Below are 24267 nucleotides of genomic sequence, written 5' to 3'. Positions count from 1 at the left end.
GATCATGTTTTTGGATGCCACAAGTTGAGCCTAAGGACCCTTAGCGTCCAAGTTTGGCAAATATTTCTCTGCTCAAAACTAAGGGTATTTTGCCAAGCAGACTGAATTTTGGCAGGTTCACTTTAAGTTTTGGGAACATGAATTAGTTAAAACTGGGTGAATTTGGACCTCAATGCACGGTCCACCGCTTGATGGCAGACCTGCAGAGGCAATACAATACTTTTTCACATAGTTTCCACAATATGGTATTCTTTCTAATTTATCATGAAAATTGTTTCTCCATCTCATTCGTTAATCATCTCTGATCTGTTTCTCTACATATCTTTCAGATTAAATGAACCATGTAATTAAACAAGGATCGCTTGAAAGTAGCATTACTTAGGCCAGTAGAAGATCTCTTATGAAGATGCAATGCCTGCCAGCAATTCTCGAGATCCTCCCACATGCACTGGAACACGATTCCTTATCTCCTCGAATGCACACATTGTTTCTGAATCAAGTCCTCCAGCAAACTGCAGGAAGTAGAAAACTGAATTAGGAATACATACTTGCATATATGCATATAGGAAAGCCCTTGTTTCGATGCACAATAATTGAAACAAAATTGGTTCGACTCTACTAAGACTCCAGCCAAGTAGAAGGAAGTATTAGTTTTTATATGCAAGTTGAGGGAAGTCAAACTATAAATTAAGCTTCTTTTTAAAGATAAAAGTTCCATTGAGAGCTCTACAATGCTCTGCATTGACTCTTAAGTTGAACCACCATGAGTCTGTAGAATTTCTTCTGTTTTTAAGGTTTGTTTGCATGTGGAAACTTGGATGCTGTCCTGACATGGTTAAACAAATCAAGGTAGACTGTTTACCTGCCTTAATCCAAGGCACCCGTTATCTAGATTCTAGACAAAAAGAAAAAGATTGTCCACCATTGAATGCTATAGAAGGAATGCAAGGAATCGGGCCAATTATGCTAGATCTCCTAGGCCAAATGCCAACCCAATTGAATGATCCAATCTGTTCCAGTAAATTTTTTTTTATTTTTACAGTTGAGGATCCTCAATAATACAATTGATTGGAAGATTAAGATCATGAAATCAGGTCATTTGCCAAGCTAGAAAATCCTCCGGGTAAGGCACAGTGGTGGTTCAACCCTCACATGTGAACCATATTCACCGTAATATTGGTAGACTGTCCCAAGGGTTTGGCTTACAGGTGCCTTTCCTGGATATCTTATTACTGGATGAGTTAGTGAAACAAATCACTCATGAATTACCTGGTGAGCTCTGTAAGCAAAACGCACACCCTGAAGTAGTAGAGCTTCTTGTATGGATTCCTTTTCTGAACTCCGAATCGATTCAAGCTCCATCGACACTCTCTTCATGAACGTTTTAGCCAATTTCATAGATGCCTGCTTTATCTGTATAAATAACTCGACGCTAAGTTAGACATATTCACCATTGTAATATGGACAAGAGTTGAAAAGAGCTCTCAGATGAGGGCAAAAGGCATTAGTGATGGAATTAATGAATATAATATTAAGTAGACAGTCACAACTGTCAAATTTATAGAAATATAAGTAAATGAATCTGATCAAAAGTAGCAAAGAAGAAAGATGAATTCAAGCACTTTATTGAGGTACTGGCTGCTGTCATGCATCTATGGAGACAGGCTATTGCAATCTTGGAAGTCATTCTTAATTTGGTGATTTCTATACCATTCTTTTGCTAAGTTTTCCAAAGTTAAGAATAAATGAACAAACCCAATTACACGGCTTATCACCAACTGGCTATGGGAATCTAGTTTGTAATTTTTATTTTTGAGAGGCAAACTAAATAAGAAGTGATCAAGCTCTAGTTATAACTGTAGTCAAGCACCAAGCAAAAGTGGCCAAATAACAAAGTTTGTAAACGTTTTGCTTTGTGCACTAAACGTGTATTTTAAGATCATGCATCAATTTCCAAATAAAGTAAGTGAATTTGGTCATTGGATGGGATATAGAGGTCAATGTAACTCAGACACAGAGCCATCCGGGCTTCTATAGATTTCTGGCACGAAGTCTGAAAACCAACCATGTTTCCTTATAAATACAGTTCTTAAATAATATCAAGACATGTTTTCATGCAATATTATATTAGTCCATGGGTCTAGAAAATGACAACTACACGAGTCAAATGGGAAATATAGGTTCATATCCACTGAACATTATGTCCAACCTAAAAGATCTACCAAGACAAATTACATTCTTTTAGATGGTCGTATTAAGTACATGAATGACCCACCAGAGAAATCTATCGGTTGAACAGATATAATCAGCTATCAGATCACTTGTGATCCAAAATCCAATAATTATCATGTAAAAATAAATAAGAAAAGCATAAAACAGAACATACCTTACTAACCATCCCCGAATCGAGCATCCAATCAGTCGGAATTTTACAGTCTCGATAAGAAAGCATAGTTGAATCTCGCAGTTTAATTAGCCTTTGTATGCTCCGCTCAGACCTTACACCATGTGATGGCAGAACGTCATAATCAAAATTCTATCTAACCAAGAAAACATACTTTGGACAATGGAAGCAGATGAAGATGTTTTTTATTTTTGGCTACATACTTATCTAGTAAGGTAGATATCTTCTTCAAGGCAGCTTCACATGGCACGGTGGATTCATCCTTATGAGAAGAAACTTCTTCTTCTAACCTTTTAAGATCACGATACTCAATAGCAGCTTCTCGCATGGCATCAGCTTTCTTCTCAGGCCAATTGAAATGCTTTAGCACTGCTCTCTCATCAGCCTGTACAACATAAGATGAGCAAATCTGATAAATACAGGCATGTTAGAGTAATCTGAGTTTGTTAAATAACAATTCTCTCGCACAAATAAAACAGATAGTTCCAATGAGCTAGCATATTCTCATTTATTGGGACTACGTGTCCTCTCTTCTTCCAATACTCATTAGATGTACAAACTCAGCTGAGGTAGAAACCTTAAGAGTTATCCAAAAAAACCTGACCTTTCCAGTAATCATTACGAAAACAATATAATCTCCCTTTCATAACTTTAAACATATTTCTGTAAAATAGGTGATAACTCCTTTCTTAAAATCTTAATGCTTTGTTAGAAATGGATGGAATTTTAGGCTTAAAAATGGTTTTTTTGGGGAAGCAAGGTATCTTAGAGCACCCGACGAAAGAAGTGAAATTTAGTCCTCTGTAGCAACACATACATATTAAGTCTGCTTGAGTGTATTGTGCATCAGCCAACTGGTGTTCATATGTGGGCATTATGATGCTAATATAGAAAAAAAATCCACTCCTATTGGATTTCATTAAGAATGCAAACCCAATATATGGTGATCTCTGGGATAATAGAAGCTGGTGATAGCTTCACACTACAACATTGTATCCCCTATGCATCAAGAGTGACAATTTCAGCTCTTCATGGGTATATCCCAGAAAATTGATCAGATCATCTTAATTAACCAGGACTGATGTAAAGCTCAAACTTCAGCAGAGTTGCAAATATCCCTGAGATTTTTTAATTTTACAGGTGGTACAACCTATACAAAATGTTCAAATTGATGAATGAATGAGCTACATTTGGATATATAATATAACATCACCACCATCTATTTACTATGCATGACTACATGTTAGTCTAGTATCATTTCCAATATAACACAACCAAAATGTGATACCATCATCATGGATGCCTCTTCTTTTTGAAAAAGAAATAACTGCTTCTTTGCCAATATATTAACAGAATAATCATTCCCAGTAAAGTTTTCAAGATTACCAATGAAGAGAGCTTGTCATCAAGCCAATCAACAAAGTTCAAAACGTCTTCTATATCTGCATAAGCCGCAGCCTGAATTTTCTCAATAAGAGATTTTATGAACTCTCCTTTAGTTTCCACGTCCGATCTTATCTACAAGAAGTATTCCACTATAAGAGTTGAAACAGTCGATGAACCATTAGTACAAGCAAACAAATTATATATAAAGATTCACACACTTACAGCTAACAAATGAGCAGAACGATTTTGAATTTCTCCAACTATGCTGCTGTGTGCATTACTAACAACAAGATTACTGCGATTCCCAGGTCCCAAAGCATCCTTCTTTTCCTCACGCTTCGTTAATGTGTGATAGAATTCCACTAGCGTCGGAGCTTTTTTTGCTGTAGTTGCTCTGGAAGGAACCCGAGGCAAGGGAGGTGGTGGTGGAGGTGGAGGAGCCAAATGTGGTGGTAGCTTTGGTTGCATTTCCAAATCTTTAGTAACTTGGTTCACCATTGCTGCAGATGGCATATGAGACATACTCCCTTGCTTAAAAGTATCCTTCTTTGCTCCCATGTGTTCTAATTTGTTGGCGATGAGTTTTTGGACATCTTTGAAATTGGGACTCTGCTTCTTCTCTGCAACTGACTCCCTCTTCTTCATTCAAAATTCCAAATGGAAAATTTTATTAAAAACAAAATCACTAATATAGCAGAAAGGTTTCATCTGATGAATGCTAGATTCTAGATTCAAAATGGTTATAGCACTGTCTTGGAATACTTTGTAAAATCACCTTGGATATCAAGAAGACTGTTTACTTATGTTGTAAGTTTTATGGTTTGTGGAATCTGATGGTACTGGTCATAAAGGAGGACTCTTCATCATTTGACACAGTGTTTTCCCGTTGGGCTCGGTGCTGAGCCCTCTAGGGGGTTCAGAAGAAATTTTCCCAAGGGTATTTTTTTAAATCTCACTGGTAATATGTAAAACTATAGTTATGTTTTTCCTGGGGCTACATATTTCTCTTTTCAATGAAAGGGTATAATCTATAACCGAGAATGTTCTCTTCATAGTGGAATTAGTGTCATCCTTGGACGTACCTCAATCTTGAGAGAACCATGTAAAAATTTATGTGTTTTCTGTGTGTGATTCATCTTGATTTATTTTCTTTATTTATTGTTCTTGGATCAATTTCTCTTCAGTAAGGTAAAATCATAGAAGTTCATACAAAACTAGTATATTTAGCCACTTTGGTTTCAAGCACCCTGTAATCTTTGTTGATTCTTACACGAGGACTCATGAAACCCGAACTCAATGGTGATTCATAAATGGGTATGTCATAATTCTCAAACAGAACTTAAAAAAATCCAAAAAACTCTTGAAAAGGACCCACCAATTCAGACACCCAACCCCCAAAATTCAGTAAGTACCCAGTTGCAAATAATTAAAAAAAAAATAAAAAATGAACAATTGAACTTCAATTCTCACCTGATCACACCTAGAAAGAGTTGAGATCTTCATCTCCGCTGCGGCGAGATCCTCAGCAAACTTTCTGTTCTGTGACTCAAGCTCGATATTTAAGTACTGCAATTTCTCCAATTGGGTCTTCAAAGCCACTATTTCAGACTGCAAATCCTTAGCCAAATTCTCACTAGCATCAAGCTTTTCCTGCAATTCCTTCTTCTTCTTCCCATCTGGGTCATCTTCATTTATTTTACAACTTGTATGAACACGATGCCTCAGCCTAACAATTTGCTCAGCTGGACGATTTCCAGTACGACCCACAACTTTCACTTCTTCTACTTCTTTACCCTTTTGAGTTCCCACAGTTTCCTCACCATATTTAGGAAGCTTGTTCAGCCCAAGAGATCTCCTAACCTTTTGATTGTTAATTGGGTCTGAAGGAAGAACTGACCTTGACCTTGGTTTGAGGCCCCCATTAACAACTTCTGGTTTAAGAGATTCTTTGGATTTAGTGGAGGATCTAAGACGAGAGGGTGTTGTAGATGGTGAGAAGTTAACCTTGTTTTCACTTGTAGTTGATGCAATCTCTTGCTTCATGGCTTCTACTTTTATTCAGACACAAGAATCACTACAAACAGACAAGCAAAATAAATTGTAAGATGTTTTGTACATAGATATCTAGTTGCAGAGAAGAAGGAAGAGGTCGATGGGGTTTGTGAGAGATCTTGTGAAAAGCAGAGATGGTAGTCTGATGGGTCTTTGAGGTCTGATTTGCTTCCCTCAGGTGTTGACTAAATACAGTAGTATCAAACTGCAACTAGGCTTTTTTCTTTACTGTTAATGTTATATATAATGAGATCAAAAAGAGACAAAGCTTATCATTGATCATCAGTGGGGACTCCACCAACTACAGAACACAAATTCCATTATACTTCTACTTCTGTTTAGGGACCAACTGTAACTTTTAATAATCCGGTAATCATGTTTTGTTATATCTGTCAAAAACAGTAAATTTTTTTTCTTTTTCAGATCTTATTTTTCCAATTTTACTAACCGTTGTCATTGATGAATGATGATAGGGGGTGGTATTTATGATTTTCAGGAACTCATTAAATGACAAAGTCATGTTGGGGACCATTTGACTGATCATTGTCGTTTAATTTAATGGCTCCTAAAGGGTAGGGGGATTCGAACACAAGACCTCCAGAGGATGCTCAGACGGTGATTAGTGGGACATGTTTGATGTGGATGGAATATCAGTTTTTAAGTGAATTCTCTTCCTAATTGTTCCAAGTGTTGGTGGGTTGCTCGTCATTGGTTCCACGCCAAGTTATGTCCCCACTTCCTATTTTTAAATTACTGTGCGGCGTACCATAACCCTTTGTCGTGAAAAAGAAGTATATAAAGCCCACCAACTGATGATTCCCTAATCCAGATCAAATCAAATAATCCTATGTGAAATCTGTGCTCTTTATCGTGCCCCTTTTTTTTTTTTTTTTTTTTTTTTAAGTTGGATTATCCGAAATTGAATCCAAATCTATAATTTTGTAATCCAATTCAAAAATTTTATCAAATCAAGCCAACCGGCACATGTGACCATATGTTGTAATATGAGAATTCAAAAGCCACTCCATCTTGAGCATGACACAAAAGCATTCACATTGTTGTGTAAATATCTTGTATTCTATTGTGTTCTACATGATTGAGGGGTATAAGAAGCAGTATCCTTGACCCGAATTTTTAAGAGGTGTGAAATGGGCAATCGTTAATATTTTCTTAATAATTTTTTAATTTTTTTTAGGACTTCTATTTTGAAGAATTTTACATATTTTTTTATAACTTTCGATTATATAAATAGAAATCTCTAAGATTATAAAACTTATAAAAAAATAGTGATTCTTCTTGTTCTGTTTCGTGAACATAGACACACTATTGAACTATGCAAATCCTTGTATTTTGTGTGATTATGTTGTCTTTACTATTTTATTTTTTACAAACATAATATGATTGTGATGCATAAGTGATCAGCTAGGTGTAAAGCATATCAAACCAACAGTTCCGATCAATGAATTAGTGGGTCATATGTATTGGTTTGATTATTATAATTTGTTGAGAATGACTTAACCAACTAAATAGAATGATGGCAATATGCATGCTATAAACGTCAATCCAACTGCTCCATGGACCATGAAATCAAATTACTCCAAATAGAAAAAAAAAATGACATTCACACGGAGGATTTGTATGGCCTAATAACATTTTTTAAGACAAAGTCATATCTTCATAATTGATGAAAATGTATTTATCGGCAAGGATATATCTTGGTGTATGATTGCCGTGGGTTTTGGGCGTGGGGATAGTTATGGAAATAAAGACAACATAGAACTTCCCTACAGACGAGAAAATGGTTTCCAAAAGAGGTCACAGAGGAAAATCATTTTCTCAGAGAATCAAAACAGGCAATTAAATGCTTAGAAATCACTTTCTTTTTTCTTTTTATTTAGGAAAAAAGATACGTGGTTGGGTGGTGGACATCATGGGTTTCAGTGTTTCTCACTTTTAACCCAGCAAACACGAGTCATCAACAAACTACTTATTGAATGTGAAATATATTGATGTCCGCACAATTCCTTCACACATTCACTGTTCAGGAGACCAACAAACATTCTTCCCCAATACCATACTCTCCAAACAGCTAGTTTTCTTGTTCTAATTTTAAGTCAAAATAAACGGTGAAGAGATGTGTACAAAAAAATAATAATTGTTTAGTACAGTTGGCAATGGAAAAAAAACAAAGATGCTGCCCCATTTCTTTTTGTAATTGGTTTTAACAGCTAAAAAGGGGTAGCAATGCTGTACCGTTTTCAATGATTTTTAGTAGGGGTGCACATGGTTCGAATTTGTGGAAAAATCAGAATCAAACCAAATATGATTGATTTTGCAAATTTAGAATCGAGCCAATCCAATTATCCTCTAGAACCGAACCAATCCAAACCAACTTTGGTTCGGATTGGTTCTCATACTTATTATTTTTATTAGCAAAATTAAAATAATTAAAATTTAAAATTAAGTAAAATAAATATTAAATAAAGTATCACGCATAACACATTAAAAATAAAAATTATGAAAAAATTAAAAAATAAAGTAAGAAAAATTAGAAAATAACACGTAAAAAAACTTGAAAAAGAGAGAATAGATGAAAAAAAAAACTAAGAAAGGAATTTGAGACTTTGAGTATTGTTTGAATGTTTTTACTTTTTGTCTTTTAAGATTATATATATTATAATAAATAAATAAAAATTAGTTTTATTCTATTATACTCCTAATCTAGAATCAAATCAAATCAATCAATCTTTTTTACAATCCGTACTCGAAGCAAATCATGCTCAATCTGAACCAATCCAATCCAAAAGGATTTGAATTGGTTCGATTATTAGATTTATCCGAACGAGTGTTCACTCCTAATTTTTAGACATTTATTATCAATAAAAAAAAGCAACAACATATAATAAATTAAAGAAAGAAAATCTGATTTTATTTCTAAGAAAAAAAACTGTGTTTTGTTTTGAAGCAATAACAAATCACACGGAGTTGTGACCACACTTGAAAAATGTAAAAAAAGTTTGGTAGTGGTCTAAGAAATACAAAAGGAATTTAAAGGCCTTCCTTGGATTGTTCAACCATGGTAAGTAGGGTACCTAAGACTACTTTATCTCCTGATGGAGGAAAAAAAAACAAGAGAGAGAGAGAGAAAAAGAGAAGAGTGATGGAGGAAAAAAAAACAAGAGAGAGAGAGAGAGAGAGAGAGAGAGAAAAAAGAGAAGAGAGAAAGATGGGTAAGTGAGTGGTTTTAATCTCTACCGCATGTACTAAGAGGAATGATTGCTCTGATTTTAAAGGCATCCATATGGATTCCTCTCTAATTCACCATAAAATCAAAGATATTTCCCTAGCATTCAACATCTTACGTTGGTTAGAATCATTTCTGCCTCTGATTTCAAAAGGCTTCATTATTCCTACATATTTCTCCATTAATAACATTATATAATGGGTCAAGTTCTAATTACTTAAGGAGAAATTTCATGACAAATGTGTGAATACGGAGATATATATAAAGCTCAATTATACTTACCTCGAGGATATATCCTAATAATTGGATTTTGTCTTTATATGTCATGAATCATGTGCTTTTTCCATGAGTGATTCTTCACGAGTCACCGACCCTGACCCATCTATACCAATATAATAAGTTAAAGTGGATTTCCATTAATATTTTATAAATAAATGTTAATGGATTTTCCTTACCACTAAACCACCTTAATGGAGTCAAAGCTGCTTTTTTTTCTTTACTCCTACACAATCTCCAAAACCTAAGCACTCAAACATTGAAGGGGAACAAGAAAATAAAAAGGGCAAAAGCTCATATTAGCACTCAATTAATCACATGGCCCACAGCATAGCCAAAGTGAATGATATCTAAAAAGCAAGTTCACAACTCTACCATATATTCTCAATGCCTGTTCATTATTGAAAAGTGAGATTCAGTCCATATATAAAGTAACAAGAACTATAGAAGGAAGGAGTCATCATAGTCATACCATTACTATGATACTGAATCAGTCAATTATTCACCTTTGTAGGCTCCATCAAACTTTTAGCCAGAGATTAGATTCTTGTCCAGGTGATTGTGCATAGCCTCCCACTGTAGAAAAACTTATTTCCCGTGAGTGCTTATATTATTTTTGTGCATGGAAGGGGGAGATCATTAATGTGCATGTGGAACTATGGTTAGCTTTAGCAATACAATCGATATTTTTATTTATATATTTATTTGCAATTAATCTAACTGTTAATGTAGGGCGGAGCCAGAGAATTTCACTTGAGGGAAGGGGAAGAGGGGGATTGAACCAATAGTATAAACATGAAATTAGAAAAATTATTTAGAAAAAAATTCTTAAAAAGGAGAAATAATGGTTTCTTAGCTTTTTTGCTATTCAAACTTTCATAGTGAAGTGGAGAAGACAAACTGAGTACAAACCCTAATAATTAGTCCCATGCCATTTTGACCAAAATAACCTTTATTTTGAAAAAAAAAAATCCCTAAAATTGCCAAGTAAAATTTACTTGACTTGGTCAGTTTTAAAGTTACTATTTGTTGAAGCACATAGCAGATTGGCGGAACTGTGAAAAATTGTTATCATACAGGTTACGCAGCATTCACTCTGCCATCCATGCAAGAAGTCTCAAGCCGTACTAACTTATTATGATTTCAAATCTTACTAAGGGTTGTTGAGCTCATCTTGTTGCATAAAAAACATGATCTGATGCAATAGTGAAGTCGAGGACAAAATTCTATGAATTTTAAAATAAAAAATAAAATAAGGTTATTTAATTCTTAAATTTTTATTTTAAATTTGAGAGTTCAGTGGGATTCAATAGTGGTCCATTCTAAAAACCTTGGATCAAATTGGATCTGAGTTTTTCCAAGAAATCTAGAGAGTTGTGGTGTTAGATTGCCAATTTGGCAATTCATTGAGCTCAATGATCCTTAGTAAGGAAAGTGTTTTCCTATATAAAAATAAAGAGCTTATATTGTCACACCAACTTTTACTAACAGCACCTTTGGTGATTTATTATTAAAATTTAATTTTAAATTTGGGACCTTAGTAGCCGTCCATTTTCATCTCTTTGGATCAAGCTCGAAAAATGATTTTGTTTTTTTTAATATGAGTTTTTTCATGAAATTTAGAAGCCTATGGTACTAGATTTCTAATGTGATAATCCATGTGGATCAAACGACACTTTTTAAGATTTAAAATCTTAAAATAAAAATTTGTGGGCAAAGAACATGTGGGCAGGAGAGAGAAATTTTCTCTCTATTGCTTACGTCATTTTTGCCACATGTCAACTCATTGTTTGACTGAGAAAAAAAATCTCAATATTTTACCCCTCCCCCCCCTCCAAAATTGTCTTTACATAGTTCCACCCCTAGATCGATGGCTTTCTTCATTGTCCAATTGCTAAAATTCAAAATTAAACTAGTCGTAAAGATGGACTAGCATCTTCATTCCTCTGTAGCGCTTTTTCCATAATCACGAGAGGTTGCTACGCCATGGCCTAAATCAGATGTAACAGAACTCTTTTTGACATGATCCAAGGCTTTGAAAATAGACGGTCATTGAACTCCAAATCTAAATGGAGAAATTTTGTACATTGATTTAAACCCCAACAACAATACTAGGGCATAAAATGGGTTGGACTTGACCTAAAATCCGAATGATCCAAAAATTGAATTTAGTAGGCTTGGATGGTTGGAGTAGGTACAAATAAAAAGTAAGTCAAATATTATTTAATGTCCCTTGACTTGATATTACCCAGCTAATCAGTATATAAAAAGATTTCTTTGAATCTAGGAGTGTTTTTAATGTGAAATGCAATTCAACCTAACTTGACTCGACTGTTTGACGACCTGATAGGTTTGTATATGGTCTTAGTCAGTATGATTCGAATCGGATCTAGATCTAGGTCTGAATTTAAATATATTTTTATCTGGATCTGAATATGAATAGACTCAGAGTTGACATTGGTCTGGCCCATTTTAGAGTCAATTAGATCAATGAATTTTTTTTGCTCATACTGTTCACAAAATCTGGGATCCATCAATCACATGTTCCAACATGTATTGATGGCACTCCCAATATAAAAAAGAATGATGAAAAATTTTGTGAGCAAAACACCACTCTAGACCAATATAAGTAAATGGAGCCTCTATTGCTTTGTTCAAAGAGTAAAATATGAAACTTCATACACCTTAATGTTCATAGGACGAAAAGAGATTGATATAAGATAACTTCGTTATGCGTTTCATGACTTGTTTAGGAATAACTAATTCATGGGATGGTTGGAGTATTAAAGGAGGGATATAATGTGCAAATATTTGGACTGTGGCAAGGGCACATATTGTGTTTTTCGAATGAGGTTTGGATACTTAATTTAATCACTCCAAACAAGCCAATAAGATATTAGTATTGATTCCCCCCAAAAATGGATAAAATTAGAGGATCCGCTACCTTATTCCTATGTAGATGGAGTAGAGTACCGTGAATCCCTTGTCCTTTAGTGGCACAATATAAGTCATGTGTTAGCCTTGTGACAACATGGCTCACCTCTTGGTGGACCTACCCACTGAAAATGGTCTGATCAGTTTGTTGGTCTTTCGGAATAAAGTGTAGATGGAAATTAATTGGTAGGTCTACAAGTATAGAATCTCCAAATCTAATAGGTAACATTTCATCATCACCCAATTAAAATACTCAAATATAACAAACTATATAAGCTGAATTTTGGTGTGTGTATGGTGTAAGCAAATTAAACAAAGAAATGCAGTACAAAGCATATATTTTTAATTAGAAAATGACAAAACATTTTGAGTAATTAATGGGTGCATCAAATTCTTGTTCAGATTTTTTTTATTACTACTGCCCATGACAAAATGTCGGGGGGGGGGGGGGGGGGGGGAAGAAAAATTGGATTGATTCTCTTAATTGATTTAATATGAAACACAAATAATTAAGAATATTTATATAGAAAATACAGAACAATCTTAATAATTAATAGAAACAAATTCTAATACAAGAAAAACTTACCGATTTAATATAATCTAATTGTATTCTATCTTAATCTTCAAGAACGATATATAAGACATTAGATGGATAAATCTCACAAGTGTATACGTTCAAATCTGCAGATGCCGCCCGAGTCATCTCAGTATCGTTCAACATTACACCCAAACTGATATTATTGAAGGTCGCACGTTGTCTCATTTGAGAAAGAGATGACTTGGACAAATCTCAGCCAAGCCAACTCACTAAAACTCAGCCGATCCACACGTTGTCTCAGGAGAAAATTCGTAAAAATAAAGGAAATTAATAAGAAGGCGAATATATACCTGAACAAAACAGAGATCCACAATCGTCTTCGAAACGTATAAAACCGAATCTGAAACAAATTGATTACAAAGAGATGTTCGTAACTAAAGCAATTAATGGAATTAATCGGAAAGAAACAGCAAATTCAACTATATATATTAATTATTAATTACCTCAATCAATATATGAAAGAAACTTCATTATTTTTTCCTTCCCTGCTTTGTGAAAGAGGTTGTATATGAAAGAAGAATCGATACCCAGAAAAGCTCGATTTCGATACGAAAGAAACTAAAGTATTCCTTGAAAGCTTCTTCGTTATTGACTTTTAAATTAAAGAGAGAAAGAAAAAAGAAACAAGAAAAAAAAAATAGTTTCAGAGTGACGACGGAGAGAGAGTATCTTGTGTTATTCTATTTATAATTCTACAAAGAAAAGAAAAGAAGAAGGTAGAGAGCTTCTTTCATTTCGTATGAACTCGATAACATCTTTAACGGTCTTTTTCAAAATAAATAAATAATACAATTGAAATATATGGAAAATGCTCAAGTGACATTGAAATTTACAACGTTTCACACATTGCTGACGTGGACGTATACAGAACCATGGACGCTTTTCATCGAGATAAGAGAGAAAAGCATCGATGAATATATAGCACCTCCACGTCAGTAATGTTGTGTGAAATGATGTAACATTTAACGTCAGTCCAGAAGGATTCTTGATATATAAGTCTTATATATTGTTCTTACATGCGCCAGGGGATGTCAAGGGACTTAACCTTCACATCCACCGAATGTAAGTACAAGATCATGTATGTATGTCCTATCAATGTAAAAGATTCCCTAAATGGGATCGTGGTACCCATTTTTAATTTTATGATCCTATTTTATGTTGGATATGGACAGGGTAGGATTTTGTTTGATAATGGATAAAGTGGAAATTTATTATCTTTTTAAATAATAAAATCATAAAATTTTCATGATCTAAAGCTTCGTAGTTTGGAGCACTTCAAAGACAACTCCGAAGAAATGAGCTTTCAACTCCCCCCAAAGACTTAGAAGTCTGATCAACAACTAACCAAAAACTAGCAATAAGAGTTTGCTTTCTCTAAATATTTGTTTCAAACTGCATGGTCTCTTGACTTTTCTTATTACAAGTTTAACTGGGAACTTCTATGAGGTCAGGGCATGCAACCATGGGGACTTGTCCCATCTCAAAATGGTGCGAGTAAACCTTTTGATGAAAAGAAAAAAAATTGCTTTCATCCAAGGGCTAGAAATTAATAGCCCATCAGTCTAACAAAAATTCATGTAATTAGGTCGTGAATTTCTTGGTATGATATATCAAGATCAAATGTAATGATGTCCAATGCTAGATTTCTGGTTGTTATAATAAAATTATAGAAATTAATTTCAAGAATTCAAAATCTAGTTTGGCAGCACCATTTCTAGAAATTGGTTTTAAAATCTAGAATCAAAATCTCCTTGTGATGCAAACTGTAATATATCCAAAGGGTAAAAATGTTACTTCATGCAAAACCTGAGAAACAAATTTCAAAATCATAAGCTATGGGTTCTGTCTGATTTCTAGTTTTACCTGATTTCTGATTTTAGGTATGAGAGAATAACTTTTATAATCCAAATCAAACGCAACATCAGATTATAAAATCAGATTATGGACAAGAATTGGACTATAGAATCCAAACCAAACGTCCCCTTAGAATTGAAAGATCCTGAGTAAGATTAGATCAAGGAGCCATTCTTGAAAAAACGTAAATATTAATTAAAATTATGGGTAATCACCCTAATAAAACACAATGTGAGACAATGACAATAAGCATCCATTGAGTACCTTTCACTTAATTCTTTTCTTTAACAACAACTCCCACATTCAAAATATATATATAATAATGATCTAAAGAGTAAGTTGTACTCATATTACCTCCTTGTGTTATACCAACAAATATATATCGAGTTCATACTTTTTCCTTGAACAATTCCGCAAGTGTTTCGAGGAGTGGGTTGTAGGTGGTGGTGCATGTCAATCTCCATCTTCTGTTCATTAACCTTTCCCTTCTCTTTGGCTTTATTTCCTTTATTTTGTGTTTTTTGTTTTTTTGTTTTTTCACTTCGAGAACTTTATGACTCCTCAAGGCTGTTAATAAAGTAGGTGACAATGGTTCCATCATAATATTCTTGATAGTAAAATATATGGGTTGTAGCACATTTTATTAGGCTTGTGATTGGTGGTGGGTCAGATCATGGGTTGGCAGAGAGATCGGTATGATGATCGCCATCATCATAGACAACCGATAGACAATAATTGTATCTTTTATAAGATGAAATAACACTAATTAATAATGGTTTAACCGTAATGTCTGTCCCTTAATTTGTTGTCCACATAATCTTAGGTTGATGTTGAGAGAGAGGCTGCAAAGGGATATTAATATAGGGAAGACTTGAAATGTGGAAGTTGGCCTGACTTGTATACATGGGTAGTTGATGAGTAACTTGCACTCATTTAAGGTTGTTTGAAAATAGTGAAAAGTGGTTGCCAAGTTCACTTCAGATGTGAAGGCACCAACGCCTTTGATTTCTTACTCTCAACAATAGAAGCTATGCCTCTATCTTAAGACTCTATCAGGCAAAAGCCACTTGATGCTATTTCATCAATCTCCCAATTGCATCCTCTACACTTCTGATGTCTTACTAGAGATGTATTCTTTTATTTGAACCCAACTAGAGTTCTGTGTAATATCATCAAGTTTGAGTAGAAATCACTTACTCTTTAGACCTTTTGATAGAGATAGTCATTGATAACAGATGTAGGTACGTGCGGATTTAAGACATTTTTGAGTTTGATCTCATCTATAAAGGTTTGTAGTTACCACCATTCAAAAAGTTTGGGCGTGAATGAACACCATTAAAATGATTTTTGAAATACCATTAGGCTTGTAATGATTTACTTTCAATGGATAAGAGAAAGGTTTGCTTAAAAAACTAGGTAAGGAGGTTCAATTAAGGGACAGGGAAGGTGTTACACATTATCCCTCTCATCCATTGAAAGATGGCCATTAAATGAAGTGCAAAACTATTTTTTTGTGATTTTTTGAAGATAGAGTATCTTATAGAGATTAAAGGAAAAGAGCTGTAGACTAATTTTGTAAATTGGACAAAAGGAGATAATGTAGCAAGTCCCTACTAAAAGTAGGTGCTTGTTGGATTTTTTTATGAGCTTGGGACTTTTATGAAAATTCACTTGGATTTCATCATTTTGAATCCCCAAACTCTAATTCTTACATATATACTCCCTTATGAGCCTTTATTTGCCAGTTTGATCTATAAGTAATGTTCATGAGTTGGACAATACTTTGTTAGAGCCAAAACCTTATGCATGAGAGTTTTATCCTTTGGAAGACTACTTTTGTTGGTTTTAAAGGTTAGACATAGGACCAAAGGAACCAAGCATCAACTCTTACTGTCTTTGAAAGTGTGTGTGTGCATTGTAGTGTATGCATGTATGGCCTTCCAAAGAGAAGATTACTTCCAAAGGGAGTTTACTCTCTAGCTCTTATAACATAAGAAAAGTAAGAAAAGAAAGCGTTTATTCTAGGAAATTAAATTACGTAGGATTAAAAGAATTTAAAACTACTAATTAGGAATTGAAAGTTCTCATGGACTTATAGTGGTAAGGATCCTCCCATTAGGGAATTATAGTGGTAAGGAACCTCCCATTAGGGGATTAACTCTCAACCCAAGCATGTCATGGAACCATTTATTAGTACTAGAAACAAAATAAAATAAGGTTGGACTTATAGATGGTAAGGATCCCCCCACTAGGGGATTAACTCTTAACACAACCTTGCCAACTAAATTCAAAAGAGTAAAAGGAAGTAAACTATATTGCTTGGAATTAAATGTACGTAAAAAAAATGGAGGTGATATAAAAGGGAATTTGAGGGGAAATTAACTTCAAAATAGAAATTTAAATATAACACCCCACCTTGGTGCCTTCTTCTTCTAGTTTGGTTTTTATAAATGAGAAAAATTATTTAGACAGAATTTTGGGAGGATTGGAAAATTTAGAGAGAAGGACTTTTAATAGAGTTTTGGAGCTTAAATTTTTCTCACCCTCTTTGCCTTAGATGGAGGTCTTATTTATAGGCTATTAAGAGACCGTTGAGGATAAACATGTTCAAAATCTTAGAGTTCCCAATATTCTCAATAAAATCACATAAAATGACCTCATTTATCTCTCATCAAATTGGCCTTGATAGTCTTTTACACACTTGTGAATCTAAGAAATCATAATAATCAAGGGATAGAATAGTAAAAGTCCACTAGTTGCTCGAAAATTATTGAGGGAGGCTAAAATGATCCTTGACCCTAGACTTTGAGTGAACTTAAAATAACTAGGCCAAATAGCATGTAAATTAATGCTTGATTTTTAGACATTTTAGTCACTCTCTTTGGAAGATTCTCTAACAAACTAGGGATAAAAGAGTCAAATCCCTTGAGGTTTTAGAACATTATCTTGGGTGGGAAAAATTGTCATAACCTCCTGAACATAGTCAATTTATATTGAATCCTCTTTGAGAGATGAGTAAGGTTAGGGGTACTAAAGTAAAACACTCTTAATGAGTTTCAACAAATCAAGATTAGAGAAGTAATTCAACTTAAGTGAAGACCAAAGGTGACTTGGAGTTAATGATAGAAGAATGTGAAGTTTACAAAAAGACCTTGGTAGGAAAATTAGGAAGGAATTAATGCATGGGTATTGAAGTGATTTGGGAGGATTTTCTTGAAAAATAAACCAATTAGAAGAGCTTAAGGAGTCATTTCCTTTAAGAAATCTTGTGGGCACATGTTCTCTACAAACTCAATCGAATAGGTCTTAGGTGAGAATACCAAAGTGAAAAAATTGCTTGAAATGATGATCTCTTGATGGTTATGTGAGCAAAATACATAGAGCTGTGGGTGACCTATGACCTTAAAGAAAATTTTTCTACGCTATGGGTACCCCATGACCTAGCTTAAATTAAATAATTAAATTGATTTGGAGAGTTGGGCCCCACTTGATCCACTTTGAAGACTTGAATTGGGTTTTCTTTTATTGGATTTCGATAGTTTTCAGGTTCGGTCTAGATAAATTACGGTGTCCACAACAGAGATAAGGTGTATGCATTATAAAAATGTGAATGGGATGCACTATATCTATATCATTAACATGATGTATGACATCACATATCATCTAAGAATCCTTAATAAAGTTTAATTTTTTATATGATATCAGAGGCTAAGTTATATTACAACACAATCTTGTTAGTTATTCTTTGGCAATACCGTTGAACTTGAATTCTTTTTTTGTTCTTCTCCCCATCATTGGACCTGAATTCATTTTTTTCTTTCTTCTCTCCATCATTGAACCTCAATTTTTTTCTCCCTTACTATTGTATTACCTTTCTTTTAATAAAATCACACATTCCTCTAAATTTCTACAAACCTCTATACTAGTTTACACATATTTATGTCTCACGATCTCTATTTTATTTTTATTTAAAATTATTTAAGTTGAATGATACTATTTTTTATGCTCCTAGGAAAATCATAATAGACTTATTCTAGTAAATCACAAGAATCAATAGACAAAAACGTGTGGGATGCAACATTGATAGGCTTCATAAATAGGCGGTGATAATCAAATACGATTAGATTTTTGAACATCACAAATATGTCACTTTATAAAATAATTGTAGATAAGAGATTTTCATTGAAAACCTAATTTCTACATAGATTGGAATCCCACCATTCTTTTTTGAAAATGGGTGTGAATGGGTACTTGAAATGATTTTTAAAATTTGATTGTATCATTATAGTGATTTTTCGTTTATGGAAAGGGCATGGTCTACCTAAGATCTAAGTAAGGAGATTTAGTTAGAAGATCGGGAAAGTGTTAGATACCCCATCTTCTCTACCAAAAGTGGTTACCTTTGAAACTTGGTCAATATTTTGAAAAAGAAACTTAAAAAGAGTATTAAAAATGCATGTGGGTACATGTTAGAAGTAATGTGTGTAATAAGTGGAAATATACCCTTGGGGAGGGTTTTGATATCAATGTCAGACTAAAAGTGCATCGATTTGCGGGTGCAGATCCGTTTTTGGTTTTTTGGAAATCGCCACCTAGTTTTATGATCTAGGAACTGAAACATGACTCTAACCGAATAAAAAGTACTAAATTACAAAAAAAATGGGCCTGGAGATCATATTATGAGATTGGAAGGTGTTAAGCACCAATTCCACCCGGTGAACGATGATCTCTACTTTTTCCAAAAGTTTTACATTGCACGAAAAAATGACCTAAAAATAAAAAATAAAAAAATATCTTTACTTGGGTGATCGCAATGGTTGATTCCCTCAGAATTGATAGAAAGCGTTCCTTGTGTGAATCTTTCTACTTTAGTCTCCATCACTAGATCTACTTCTGATATCTGAGATGAGGTATTTTCCTCCGAGATCTGAATATTTTTTGGTTTTCGAGGTGTTTTGAGAATGTTTAGGTGTTTTTAGGTGAAAAATAAGATTTGGGTATTAGGTATGGACATGGGACTTCAGATTTATGGTTTTGAAAAGTCTTAGGAGAATTTTTGGCCTCTCTTTTCTAGGATTTTTCTTGACCTGCGAATTTAGGTGGTGAATGCTCCTTTTTATAGAGCTTTTTGAGAAATTAGGGTTTTTTAGGTCTTTTCTTGATAAGATTAAGTTATTTAATTAGGGTTAGGGTTTTGAATTAGGATTTTGAATCTTACGTAAAATGAGAAAAAAAATTTAGTTTTTGGAGAACCCCCTAATGGAGGGTTTTTTATTAAATTGTATTTTTAATTTTTTTGGGACCCTCGATGGAAGGTTCTTTAATAAATATCATATGGGCCTTACTTAAAAAAATAGACCACCACTTACACTTTACGTTAATTAATGTTTTAATTATTAACTTTCAATTTTTTATTTTTAAAGATAAAAAAATTATCGTTTTACCGTCAAAGAGGGTTTTTGCGTTGAGATGTTGATTTTCGACGTTTTGAGATATTTTGAAATCAATTTTTTGTAAGGAACTTGATGTGAGTATCAGTTTATGTTACTTATGGGTTTTTTACAAGAAATGATTGTGTATCCTATGAGGGTGTTTCCGTAATTTTGTCAAATTTTGTGAAGATTAGGGAAATAGTTTATTTGATTTTAATTTTTTGTTTTATTTGTTCGAAAGAATTTTTCTAAGCATAATATAGGCTCTAAGGATGTTTTGATGTTAAGGGTAATTTGATAATTTGATAATTTTTTAGTAATTTTTCTTGTAAAGCTTCTTTTAGTCTGAAGAATGATGATTTCTATATTTTAGGTCATATTTTCCTAGTGTAACGTAGTTTCTAAAGTTTGCTTGTTTGAAATATCTCATATGAATTTTGAAAACACATTTAGTAACAATAAAAAATATTATAATATTCATCCATCATTGGGAATCGTCGCAATCGGATTGACGAGTTGATTAATCGAACGAGTGTGAAAATGGGGTGTCTACAGATGCTCCTCTTTGGTAGAGGGTTAAAGTAAGCTAGATAGTAAATCTACTTTGGGTAGATAGTGTGATATCCGAATGCCAAAGCTAGTGATAGTGACAATTTATTTTGCAATCTGATTCAATAATTCGTCGGGATATTTAGATCTTTCAGGGTAAAACTCTCCCCAAACTAAAAGTTGTCATGTCCTCAAGCGCGAGCTCTTAATGACAGCATCAAATCCTTGAATTTTAGAAAATTATCCTTGACTAATGAAATAAATTTGCACGTGTGTGCACTTGTGTAATGATGATTTTGAAAAAGACGTCTCCATTTTGTGCTTTCATGATGAGAGGATGATGAACTTTAAAATGGAAAATTGAAGATGATAAATCTGAGTAAGGTCTGAGTTAGTCTAAGATAAATCTCAACGGGTCTGAGCAAAATCTGATAAGAGAGAAAATAATTGAATGAATCTGAGTAAGAATGAATAAATCTGAGAAATGATGAATAAATCTTGGAAAGAATGAATGCCCTATCTACTATTCTAGGTGAAAGGGTGATGAGTTATTCTATGGGCAAAACCAAATATAAGATTAGAAACGTTTCTGTTTGAATATCAAGATTTTGAAAAAAATTTATGAATTTTAAACCCAAATTTTAACTTCCTTTGAACTTCAGGAGTTTTCAAAATATTGCTATCAAGAGGGTAATCTTAAATTCGAGGTTCCCATTATCCTTTAGGATCAACATTGATCAAGTTTGAGAACAAAATACCCTTAGTTTGAGAAGAAACATTGCATTGGAGATAATTGAACATAGTTTGAAAAAATCAAATGCCCTTAGTGTAAAGGGAAAAACTATATGCTATAGAAAAAGAAAGTGTCTCATTGTTATGAAATTTTAAAATATTTGATAACCACAAACGCAATAAAGATTCAACATTTAATTTTGACTTTTTATATTAAAGATTTTACATTAGGCTCAAGAGAACAAAATATTTTCTTTTGAGATTTATCGTAGAATCTACCCTTCTCCCTCTTGGTTCACTTAAGGAAGCAAAAATTTTCAGATTAATCGTAGAAGATACTTGTTTAAGTTGGGAATTGACACATGGTCATTCAGACTCTTGATGTTTCGGCTCGGATCACCTTTTAGCTTTTTAACTCAGCAGAGATTTTCTTTTGATTTTTGGTTGCTCTAACTTTTGCTTAGATTACTTTTTCAGGTTTTCAATTTAGCGAGTGTGCTTTAACTTTTGCCTAGATCGTCTTTTTAGGTTTTTTATCTAGCGAGCTTACAATTTTTTTACTTTTTATATTTTCTTTGCTCTAATTGTTGTCAAGGTCGTTTTTTTGGATTTTCAACATTGTGAGCTTGCCTTAATTTTTGCCTAAGTCGCCATTTCGAGTTTTCAACTTAACATGCTTTTTTTCTTTGCTCTAATTGTTGTCAAGCCCGTCCTTTCGGAATTTTCAACCTTGTGAACTTGCCTTAATTTTTGCCTAAGTCGTCCTTTTAGGTTTTTAACCTAGTAGGCCCCATTTTTTCTATTTCTTTTCTTTTGAACTTTTGGAGTTACTATCTAAGAATGCTTTGCTACCTTCCTTGACTTTTCCGCATGATACTTAAGAGGACTTTCGTGGGTAAGCTTAAGATTAGTCATAAAAAAAAAGGAAATTTGAGACTTAAAAATCCGAATGCCCCTTGTATTTCATTTCTTTTAAATTTTTTTTCTATTTCTTTGAATTTTCTTCCCCATTTTGACAATATTTCTATGTTAGATTCTTTGTAGGAGAATATATATTTTTTTATTTTGACATGGTCGGGCCTAAAGTAACTTCTCAAGTTGCCTACATACCTCAAAATTTTGGGATCAGGTGATCGGGCTGAGAAAGAAAAAAAATATTTTTCATAAAAAAGTTGTAAAGGACTAAGAAATGAGATATTGAACTGAGTAATAGGAAATTGAGTCAATCGAATATGGCATCCTTAAATGTAGTACCGCTTGATTTTTCAGGCAATATTTCTTTGATGATGAAAAGACTTTCCCAATTAGGTTTAAACTTCCCTTTAGGGTCAAAAATAGGTGTTTGATTCTCTTTGAGTACCAAATCCCTAACTTGCAAGTGACGAACTTTGACCTTCTTGTCAAATGCATAGGCGACTCTTTTCAGATAATTTGCACATGGTATAGAGCTCTAAGTCATTATTCTTCGATCAAGTTTAGTTCTTCATATCGTTGACGAACTCAATCTACCTCTGATAATTGATTTTCCAACAAGACCCTGAGAGACGGGATTTTCATTTCAACTAGTAATACTGCTTCCATACCATATACTAGAGAGTAGAGAGTAGCTCCTATGAAAGACCGTATTGAAGTGTGATATACCCATAACGCGAATGGTAACTTATCTGACCAATCCCTGTGTGATTGACAAATTTTTCTGATGATTGTTTTGAGAGTCATATTGGCTGTTTCAATTGCTCCATTGTTTTGAGGACGGTAAGGAGATGATTTATGATGTGTGATCTTGAACTTGAATATAACATAATGACTTCATCTTTGAAGTATGACCCGTTATCAGAGATCAATTCTGAATGTACCTCGTATCGATTGATGATATTTACTTAAATGAATTTTTCAACTCGAGATGCAGTGAGGACATCATAAAAGGCAGTTTCGACCTACTTAGTGAAGTAGTTAAAGGCAACTAGAATATACTCATGCCTATTTGATGCCTTAGGTGTGACTTTACCAATAATATAAATTCCCCAAATAGAAAATAGCCATGGTGAAGTCAGACCAACTAATTGGGACGGGGGCACATGTATGAGATTGATTGTATTTGACATTTATGTCAGGTCTTGACCATACGATGACAGTCTGTTTCCATCGTAGGCCAGTAATATTCTTGTCTCATAATTATCCTGGCTAACATCTTCCCACTCATGAGAGGGTCATAGTCTCCTGAATGTAGTTCAACCCTTATTTGTTCAACTTGATTTTCATTAACATATGATAAATGAATCCCATCATAAGACCTTCTGTATAAGTTTCTTGTACATAGGATGAATTGGGATGAGTTGTGGCAGAATCCTCAATGCTTCTTTTGAGAATTCTTATTTTTTCAAACCTCTTTTGATATCTGTATACCACGATTTTCCATCAAGGAATCGAGCAGTAATGTCTATCTGATAACAATATGTAGGCTTAGATAGTGATAGGCCTTAACTCCATGTCCGGAGGCAAATGGATCATTGATGAGAGAGTGGCCAGAGTGTCAGCGAATCTGCTATCTTCCCTTGGTAGATGTTGGAATAGGATGGTTTTGAACTTTCCCACCAAATTTAACTGATATTCATGATATGGTTTTAACTTCTCGTCTCTAATTTTCCATTAGTCCAAGGATTGATGTATGACCAAGACTGAATCCTTGAATATTTCAATCTCTGTGATGCCTAGATTCAGAGCGACTTTGAGCCCGATGGTGCACGCTTCATATTCAACTTTATTATTGGCATTACAGAAGACTAACTTAATAACGATTGGAATG

General features: G+C 33.9%; 1 protein-coding gene across 3 annotated transcripts; it reads right to left on the bottom strand.

The window, feature by feature from the left end:
- Positions 1–132: 132 nt before the first annotated feature.
- On the bottom strand, positions 133–13445 carry LOC147396249 (hydroxyproline-rich glycoprotein family protein). Of its 3 annotated transcripts, XM_086450903.1 has the most exons (10): positions 13338–13445; positions 13185–13234; positions 9869–9938; positions 5261–5864; positions 4013–4429; positions 3791–3922; positions 2608–2789; positions 2387–2498; positions 1270–1413; positions 136–512 (listed from the first exon to the last, which is right to left on the bottom strand). In XM_086450903.1, exons 4-10 carry the CDS (start codon positions 5831–5833, stop codon positions 399–401), a joined length of 1674 nt encoding a protein of 557 aa, XP_086307029.1. In that variant the 5' UTR covers positions 5834–5864; positions 9869–9938; positions 13185–13234; positions 13338–13445; the 3' UTR covers positions 136–398. The 3 variants fall into 3 exon arrangements, with proteins under 3 accessions (XP_086307031.1, XP_086307029.1, XP_086307030.1); XM_086450904.1 differs by lacking the exons at positions 13185–13234; positions 13338–13445 and having other exon boundaries at positions 9835–9938; XM_086450905.1 differs by lacking the exons at positions 9869–9938; positions 13185–13234; positions 13338–13445 and having other exon boundaries at positions 133–512; positions 4013–4426; positions 5261–6281.
- Between the last annotated feature and the right edge of the window lie 10822 nt (positions 13446–24267).

Source organism: Akebia trifoliata, chromosome 8, assembly GCF_017979445.1.
Source record: "Akebia trifoliata isolate Shusen 1 chromosome 8, ASM1797944v1, whole genome shotgun sequence".
Classification (NCBI taxonomy): Eukaryota; Viridiplantae; Streptophyta; class Magnoliopsida; order Ranunculales; family Lardizabalaceae; genus Akebia; species Akebia trifoliata.
This window is presented reverse-complemented; position numbering and strand designations above follow the sequence as displayed.

Bases quoted from the DNA above. Each gene is read 5' to 3' on its own strand.
- LOC147396249 (XM_086450903.1), bottom strand. From the start codon at position 5,833: ATGAAGCAAGAGATTGCATCAACTACAAGTGAAAACAAGGTTAACTTC. The intron at 2,499-2,607 runs GTATGTAGCCAA...ACATGGTGTAAG, and splicing joins ATATCTACCTTACTAGATAA to GTCTGAGCGGAGCATACAAA. The intron at 513-1,269 runs GTAATTCATGAG...TACTTCCTGCAG, and splicing joins TTGCTTACAGAGCTCACCAG to TTTGCTGGAGGACTTGATTC.